The sequence below is a fragment of the Jaculus jaculus genome, chromosome 9 (assembly GCF_020740685.1).
Source record: "Jaculus jaculus isolate mJacJac1 chromosome 9, mJacJac1.mat.Y.cur, whole genome shotgun sequence".
NCBI lineage: Eukaryota > Metazoa > Chordata > Mammalia > Rodentia > Dipodidae > Jaculus > Jaculus jaculus.
In genome coordinates, this window is record NC_059110.1 from 76539856 (window position 1) to 76549137 (window position 9282).

Here is a 9282-nt window from a genome sequence, read left to right on the forward strand (position 1 = left end):
TTTCTCCCCTAGGCTGCTTTGTCATGGTTCCTACACCACAATCTTAACCACACTTTTTTTAAAAGGAAGGGTTTCATTCTAGCTGAGGCTGACCTGGAATTCACTATGTAGTCTAAGGGTGGCCTTTACTCACAGTGATCCTCCTACCTCTCCCTCCTGTGTGGGCTGGAATTAATGGCATGGTAAGCCAATTTCATCTTTTGGTTATTGTGAATATTGTAGTAGCAAACATGGACAGGTGTGCACATGTCTCTGTGGTATGCTGGCTTAGAACATATATGTAGGGTTATCATGACTTGTGTTATAATGTATATATTTTTGCATCTTGGATTAAGTTAATGCTTGGATTTTCTAGCTAGCTGTGTATTAGCTGTATCAATTGATTTGATGTAATATATTTTCAGGGTAGGACCTTAAGGTGTTAGGTGTGGCTCTTAAGACTCTCAGAGTATCTACAAAGATGTTCTTAGGGGTTGAGTTTCCCTGCTATAGGAGTATTCAAGCAGGCTGAGTGGAATAAAATACAGGTAGATTCTAAAATTTAACTAAACACTGTACACATTTAATCAAAAATAGCCCCGAGTATGTATGCAAGAGTAGTTATTATAATGACCAGATCCTCTATCAACAAAGAGGTTTAGATTTCTGGTCTGTTGAGGGATCCAAGTCAGCTTGTGACCAAGTGAGACCCTTCCCTGGTGCAATCCCAGTTACCTTGGGTGATTTTGGTCTCAGTCAAGTTGCTGCCTGGGTCATCGGGCTGCTGTTCTGATTTCTGGAGCTGGGCACTTGCTTTTCCTATGGGGCAAACTGAGCCGCTGCTGCTGCCTCTGCTGCTGCTGTAGCTGCCACTGCTGGAGCCACCACTGCTGCTGAAGCTGCTGCTGCTGTGTCCACTGCCGCTGCTCCCCCTGAAGCTGCTGCTGCCGAGTCTGCCACTGCTGCCACTCCTGGGTCTGCTGCTGCTGGGGCCGCTGTTACCGGTGCTGGAGCCGCTGATGTTGCTGCCAAACTCTGCTCATGTTTGGGTCCCGTTGTCAGCCCAAGTTGGCATGGCCGGGTCCCGGGCCGCTGCTCTGTTCGCTGGAGCTGGGTTCAGGTGGTGGGGGAGGGGAGGGAGCCGCGGCTGCTCTGGTTGTCTCGCTGTTCCACGTGTTCTTCTACCTCGCGGTCTTCTCCTCTGTTGCTCGCTGCCGCTCTCCCTTCACGTTTCTGAGTTGCGGAGAGCGCGGTGTGAGGGGAAAATCCCGCACCTGGTTTTTCCTGCGGCTCGAGCCGAGTCTGGCGGCTTTCTGCTGCGCCGCGGCCGCGGCGGTTGGCCGAGCTGCCGGAGCTGCTTTTCCTGCCTGTGCAGGCTCTGGACGCTCTATAACTCTTCTACTTCTCCGCTGCCGCTTCAGTTTCCTATACACCTCACTTTTTAGTAAAAGTGTGTATTTTGCTGAGTTTTTTTGGTCTTTTTCCTCCCTAGGCTGCTTTGGCGTGGTATCTATGCCGCCATCTTAACCGGAAGAGGGTTATCATGACTTGATCATATCATAGCTCTATCTGTCTATATATGTCTTGGGAAAAAGTTTCATGTTTCAAATGGCCTCAAACCTGCTACACAGCCAAGGATGACATAAGACTTCTGATCCTCCTGCCTCAGATCCTGAGTGCTGGCATTGCAAGAATGTGCAGATATACATGGTTTCTGCAAAGATGTGGATTGAAACTTGGGATTTCTTTCAAAAAATTTTTTTTGTTGTTTATTTTTATTTATTTATTTGAGAGTGACAGACAGAGAAAGAGGTGGCTAGATAGAGAGAGAATGGGCATGCCAGGGCCTCCTGCCACCACAAACAAACTCTAGACATGTGCATCTGGCTAATGTGGGTTCTGGGGAATTGAGCCTCAAGCCAGGGTCCTTAGGCTTCACAGGCAAGTGCTTAACTGCTAAGCCATCTCTCCAGCCAGGGTTTTCTTCTTTTTTAAAAAAATTATTTGAGCCGGGCATGGTGGCGCACGCCTTTAATCCCAGCACTTGGGAGGCAGAGGTAGGAGGATTGCTGTGAGTTCAAGGCCATCCTGAGACTCCATAGTGAATTCCAGGTCAGCCTGGGCTAGAGTGAAACCCTATCTCGAAACCCCCCCCCCCAAAAAAAAATTATTTGAGGAAAAGAGAGAGAGAGAGAGAGAAAGAGAGAGGGGGTGGGTGGGGGAATGGGTGCTCCAGGGTCTCCAGCCACTGCAACTCCAGACACATGTGCCACCTTATGTATCTGGCTTACATAGGTCCTGGGGAATCAAACCTGGGTTCTTTGGCTTTGCAGGCAAGCATCTTAACCATTAAATTATCTCTCCAGGCTGAACCTTGGGATTGCTGCTTGCTAGTTAAGTACTGTAATATGTGAGCTATATTTCCAGCTCATATTTACCTAAGAATCTCCACATCAACATATCACACAGATACTTGCATTTCTTTTTTTTTTTTAATGGATTTTTTTTTAAATGCTTTTTTTGTTTTTCGTTGAGCAGCCATCTTTATTTTATTTATTTATTTGAGAGCGACAGACACAGAGAGAAAGACAGATAGAGGGAGAGAGAGAATGGGCGCGCCAGGGCTTCCAGCCTCTGCAAACGAACTCCAGATGCATGCGCCCCCTTGTGCATCTGGCTAACGTGGGACCTGGGGAACCGAGCCTCGAACCGGGGTCCTTAGGCTTCACAGGCAAGCGCTTAACCGCTAAGCCAACTCTCCAGCCCAATACTTGCATTTCAATGTTTATTTTAGCACAATTTACAACTGAAAGTTAGGGAACCAGAATAGTGGTCAGTAACAGAGGAATGTGTAAGGAAATGTTGTAAATATGTGCAATAGAATTGTGTTCAACCTTAAAGACTAAGTTTTGTTGTTTGCATAAAAAGAATGCAAACAAGCCGGGCGTGGTGGCGCACGCCTTTAATCCCAGCACTTGGGAGGCAGAGGTAGGAGGATTGCTGTGAGTTCGAGGCCACCCTGAGACTCCATAGTGAATTCCAGGTCAGCCTGGGCTAGAGTGTGAGACCCTACCTGAAAAAAAAAAAAAAAAAAAAAAAAGGATGCAAACAGATATAGTCAAGGTAAGTCAGTCTCAGAAAGACATGCACCATGTTTTCACTCATATGTCATTTCTAGAATTTATATAGACACACAATTATGTATGCATGCTTGACAAGAAACTAGGAGATAAACTGTTTAGGGGACCAAAGAGAATTCACATGAAAGAGAACAGTGGAAAAAGGAGGGTAGGTATAGGAGGGGATATGGTAAATGTTGGAAATGCACTTTTTGTTCATTTTTTATTTATTTGAGAGCAACAGACATAGAGAGAAAGACAGATAGAGGGAGAGAGAGAGAATGGGCATGCCAGGGCTTCCAGCCTCTGCAAATGAACTCCAGACGCGTGTGCCCCCTTGTGCATCTGGCTAACATGGGACCTGGGGAACCGAGCCTCGAACCGGGGTCCTTAGGCTTCACAGGCAAGCGCTTAACCACTAAGCCATCTCTCCAGCCCGGAAATGCACTTTTTTATAAGAAATGTTTATTTATTTGAGAGAAAGGCAGACAGACAGGCACGCATGCACACACACACACACACACACACACACAGAGAGAGAGAGAGAGAGAGAGAGAGAGAGAGAGAATTGCAGTCAGGTTCACATTGCTGCCAGAAACACCTGACCAAGAGCAGCTTGTGGGGACAAAAGGGTTTATTTTGTCTGATAGACTCAAGGGGAAGCTCCATGATGGCAGGGGAAACTGATGGCATGAGGAGAGAGTGGGCATCACATTCTGGCTGACATCAGATAGACAATAGCAACAGGAGTATGTGCCAAACACTGGCAAGAGGAAACTGGCTATAACACCCATAAGCTCACCCCCAACAATACATTAATACCTCCAGGAGGTGTTAATTCCTAAATCTCCATCAGCTAGGTACATAGCATTTGGAATACCTAAGTTTATGGGGTACACCTGAATCAAACAACACAGACAGGGAGCAAATCTTCAGAGCCTCCTGCTGCTGCAAGTGAGCACTGGATGCATGGGCCTCCTTGAGAGTCTGGCTTTAGGTGGATACTGAGGAATTGCATCCAGGCTTTGTAGACTGGTGCCTTTAACCTTAGAGATTTCTTTCCAGCCAAAATATGTTTGTTTGAAAGTGTCCTCATGTAACTGAAATGTACTGTTATGTATGCTAACATACATAAAATAAAAATAAATTTCAAGAAAACTTAATTTTTTTTGAAACCATATTTTATTTTTGGCATATTTAGAAATATTCAGTAACTATATTATTTTTAAGCAGAAAACTCCTTTACTTTCTTATCTCTTTAGCGCAAATTCTTTTTGACTTAAAAATGATATGACTTTTTATGAAAGTGAAGGCTATACTTTCTATTTGTGTAACTTAGAAGTCTAAAAGCACAGAACATTTTCAGAAGAGCCAATTTACCCACTTATGATAATCTTTGCAATATTAGAATATAACTAGGTCACATATGGTTCAGCTGGTCAGAGTTGTCTTAAGAGCATACACCAAAAAGTTTTACACACACACAAACAAAAAATAACATCGGCCAGTTCAAATCCAAGTATATATGGTGAGGTTTTAAAGGTTCTTAAAACATGCCCCATTAGCACACAGCTTTTTCTTATTTATGTAACAGATACATTTACTTGATGTATACAAGTTAGAATATGAAGATGACTTCAGAAATGTGTTTAGAATTTAGATCATTTTCTTTATCAATACAGAAGGATAGAAAAAGCAGAGGTGGAGGTATAGTTGCAGCATGTTAAGAGCTGAACAAGATAATGACTTTCATTGTACCAATTACTCCAAAATGAATAACCAGGGCTCTCATCTAACTTATAGTCCATGTTGGATCAAGCTGTTAATTCCTTACATGCATGCCAAATATATCAACTCTTCAAATTACAAAGTACAAGATAAACTCTAATTGCAATAGGCATTTCTCAAGTATACCTATTACCAAAGGGAACCTCGCATGTACAATGTCTTGATATAGCAAGATCTCTCATGAGTCAAAGTTGAATATATGTATTTTTTAATGTGTAGCCCAGGCTGGCCTCAAACTCCTGATCCTCCTTCCTCCGCCTCTTCAGCAATACCCTACAGGCACGCACCACAGCAACCGGCAAATGTTGAATATTAAATAAGCAATCTCATGGTCAAGTAAGAAGCCATAGCTGTTATGGGTATTACCTTACAGTCATCATATGCATTACATATTAAATTAAACCTAGCATTAAGTATGCTTCCACAATTATGCTGCAAATAATGGTAACAGTGATGATACTAATGAAAAAAAAAACATCTTTAGCTGAAGATCAAAGGGAAAAAATAGGAACAAATATAAAAAGAATAGAACTCCCTCATTTTTTCTGCATGGAAATGATATGAAACATTTATTTGATATACTGGACAATAACAGAGCTAAGTAATCCACTCCACAGAAACATGACAAAAAACATTTCCCCATCAACACAGTGTAGGATTTAAATGTTACCCACACAAGGGCTTCTGTCAAGTAAGATAGTAAGATTGCTGCTGCCCTGTCATTTATTTCCAGTCTCTATCCAGATCATATCAAAATACTGGTGGTCCCAATAGTTTTATTGAAATAAATCATTTTTCACAAACATTCAAAAAGACAAATCACAATGTTTCAGTAACCATATGTCCAACTCAAGCTCAATCTACTTAATTGAGTTTGGCTTCCCACTAAAAAAAACCCTTTATTTTATTCACATTAGAGCAATAAATCGCCCATACTCATCTTCCTTGCCCAGTAATTCAAAGTAAAAACTCAAAAGGATTATTAGTAAAGAGAAATGTAGGAATTAACACACTTTAAATTTGTTTTAAATATTTTAAGGTTTAAAAAGTGTTTAAAGTTTGTAATTCCTCCTAGGAAAACATTATCTGCATGAATACCCTAATGGCAAATCATTGTAAAATGCTTCAGCTGCATTTGGTACAAAGGGTAGGGAATTTCTTCAAAGCACCCCAGCTCTCCTGACAAGAAGGTCAGAGGTACACTGGTTTGTGTTATTGCGACATCCATTAAGTGATCTAGGTTGCTTTTCCTCCAGCAAGGGCTTTTGCAAATGAGCTTTAGGCTTGACCTCCAAATTTGGCTGACAATTTACTGATGAGATTCATAACCTTTGGGTTGCTCTGATATTTTGACATATTTGCTGGGTTCTGGGCCACATCCTGGAAGGCCACCATAACTTCTGGATCCTGCATTGCAGCAAGAACCTCTGGATCACTGAGAATTTCATTAAGTCCAGGCATCCCTGCCATTCCAGGCATGCCCCCTCCCATTCCAGGCATTCCTCCAGGAAAATTTCCAGGCATTCCACCAGGAAAGCCACCTGGAAATGAGCCATACTGAGCTCCAGATTGTCGTCTGGCTTCTTCCTCCCTTTGGGCTCTCTCATGCTCTTCTTGAGCCTTCTTAACCCTTTCTATTCTTTCTTTTATCTTTCTCTCTTCACGTTTTTGCTCATACTTTCTCCGATGTTCAGCAACTTTCTGAGCCCTCGGTTGAACTTCCTTCAGCATTGCACTGGCATCTTCATCATAGTCCAGCTTACAGGCAAGGGCAAGATCATAAGAAAACTTAATTTTAATACAGATATATGGGTTGCACTATTTTATAAATAATTTTATTATGTTTAACTATTAAATAAATATTCATTTCATTTGACTTCATGCTATATATTTTTTAGAAGACATTTTATCTAGAAAACTAAGATAAATACTGTTAAAGTTCTCCAAAATACCTAAAGTGACTCTCTCTCATCTATTAAGCAGTTTAACTACATTGCTAACAATTGAATGTATATCCATATGTTTGTCTACCTACATATTACTCTATACATCTACATATCTATACATCTCTATAATCAATATCTATGTAGCCATAGCTATATCTGTCTATATCTTTGTGGAAACTAACTTGGTGAACAATGTGTACAACAGTATAGCTGTTCTTATATAACCATAATATTGAGAAATTTCCTTATTCTTTTCCTTCTGAACAAAATACTGTACTCTCCCCAGAGCAGTGTACTAGGCAGCATTCTTGCACTCTTGCTGAGCCCTCCTCTTCATGGCCTCACAGTCTGGCCTCTGCTCATCTGTGATGGGGGTGGACACAACTGGCCCAGGAAAATTGACTTTCCTCTATGGAATTGGCTGGCAGCTGAAGTCTCCCAGGAGATTCTGGGTATTTGCCTTGGGAAGTGAGTAGGGCTTTGTTGGGGCAGTGGAAACAGGCTCCTTTTGCAGAGAAATGCAAGATGAGGTCTTATAGGGAGCTGGCCTGCAGACATCAAACTGAGAGACCCTAGGCTAGGCAGAGTGGTTGAAACCTGGTCTGGGAAGACCGCTGGAAACTGACCCAGCTGGTTTAGTAGCATCAATTAAAGATGTGCTGGCAGAAGCTTGTTGTGATAGATTGACTGCAGGCAGCTGAGCCGAGTTAGAAGGAGGCCTGGCAGGGTCAGGTGCTGGGCTCTCCATGAAGCCAGGGAGGATGGCCTTCTAGGAACATGGTGACATTGATACTTGTCCAGGCTAACAAAGGGAAAAGGCATTACATTGACCTTCCCAGGTGGGGGCAGCTCACACTGGGAGGGAGAATAATGCTTTGTGCCAGTACTGCCCTCTGGTTTCTGGCCTTTGCCTTGGGTTTGCTCAGGACCTGTCCCCTGTATGGGACATGCAGCCCTGATTTGAGGGCTGGTGATGGCTGGAGATTTTTGGTGCTGTGTGTGTTCCCCAGAGCCCAGCAGGAAGAGAGCCCTGTTTTCTGCTCAGTCTTCTTCCCCAGGGCATGGAAGACCTGCACTGACTCCAGCATGTGCATGCCCAGGGAGCTGTGAGGCTTTTTAAAGAACTTCTGGCAGAGCTCAGGTGGGTGGCCCTTCCTCCTCTGTTGGGAATGACTTACTCTTATTCTGCCTTTGCTTTGCTCCCTGACTGGTTTTGTTCTACGCATTTCTTGGACTTGTTTCCTCTGGGCCTTTTGGTCTTTTCATGGCCAGGGCCCGGAGCTTTCTTGGGCCTGCTATATGCAGCTTTCTGAGCTGTGTGGTGGGAATTCTTGGCCGTAATGTTAGAAGCCCTGTCACTGGCTGCAGCACTGCCAACAACAACCTCTCCCTCTGCCAGGCCCTCTGGTTCCTGGTGCTGGATTTTGGTCTTGAGAGCTTCGTCCATTAAATAAGACACTTTCTCCTTTTCCTTCTTGAGTAGACCTGGCATACTCTTCATGACAGAGGCCTTTTCCTGCACCTCATTCACCTCTGTGGTTCTTGGAATTTTGGTGTTGTTTGCTCTCAATGAGTTTAAGAGATGGGGAAGCCAAAGCTGGGCATGGCAGTGCACACCTTTAATCCCAGCACTTGGGAGGTAGAGGTTGGAGGATCTCCATGAGTTTGAGGCCACCCTGAGACTCTGTAGTGAATACCAGGTTAGTCTGAGCTAGAGTGAAACCCTACCTTAAAACCCCCTCCCCCCCCAAAAAAGAGAGAGAGACAGAGAGAGAGATGGGGAAGCCAAACATCTTCCATCAGAATCCTCAGGTCTGCAGAACCAATGCTAGATGCCAACCCTCTTCAAGTGGTCAGTGGTCCTCGAGACTTGGGCTCTTCTCTCCCAAGTTGGCATTTTCCAGAACCAGAAGTGTTCCCTTGACTCACAGGTTCTGTGGAGGAACTGATGTCATAAATAGTTGGAATTTTTTTTTGAGGTAGGGTCTCACTCTAGCTCAGGCTGACCTGGTATTCACTGTGGAGTCTCAGGGTGTCCTTGAACTCACTGAGATCCTCCTACCTCTGCCTCCTGAGCTCTAGGATTAAAGGCATGTGCCACCACTCCCGGCAATAGTTGGAATTTTTAAATGGAGGCATAGAGGATCTTCTTGCTTGTCTTTTGAAATTTGGTAGGCATCCATAGGTTGTAAGATCTTTGTTTGAATATCATCTAAATTTTCATTCTCTGCTTGTTTAGCATGTGGAGGTTTAGACAAGGCCAAGAAATGAGAAGGGCTTTGAACTGGAGATTCGGAAATGTCCCAACACTCAGATGATGACTTACACTCCAATGTGCAGGATTTGGCAAGTTCTACCATTTGTGGCAGGAAGAATGTCTGGCTTTAAGTTTACAATCCCTGGGATGTTTCCAATCTCAGGTTAGCATTCATGTCCTGAAAATCCGCCAT

The 9282-nt window shown here is 43.5% G+C and overlaps 1 protein-coding gene across 1 annotated transcript; it reads right to left on the bottom strand.

Moving 5' to 3' along the window:
• Positions 1 to 5645: 5645 nt before the first annotated feature.
• On the bottom strand, positions 5646 to 9282 carry LOC101607579 (hsc70-interacting protein-like). Its single transcript, XM_045159525.1, has 3 exons — positions 9227 to 9282; positions 8055 to 8373; positions 5646 to 6674 (listed from the first exon to the last, which is right to left on the bottom strand). The coding sequence occupies exons 1-3, from the start codon at positions 9280 to 9282 to the stop codon at positions 6165 to 6167; spliced, it is 885 nt and encodes a 294-aa protein (XP_045015460.1). The 3' UTR covers positions 5646 to 6164.

Excerpts from the sequence above, each read along its gene's own strand:
- LOC101607579 (XM_045159525.1), bottom strand. The coding sequence starts at position 9,282 with ATGGCGGATTTTCAGGACATGAATGCTAACCTGAGATTGGAAACATCC. Across the intron at positions 8,374-9,226 it reads TTGGAAACATCCCAGGGATT|AACCACAGAGGTGAATGAGG; the intron begins GTAAACTTAAAG and ends CAAAATTCCAAG. Across the intron at positions 6,675-8,054 it reads GAAACAAGTCCAAGAAATGC|TTTTCTTATGATCTTGCCCT; the intron begins GTAGAACAAAAC and ends ATTAAAATTAAG.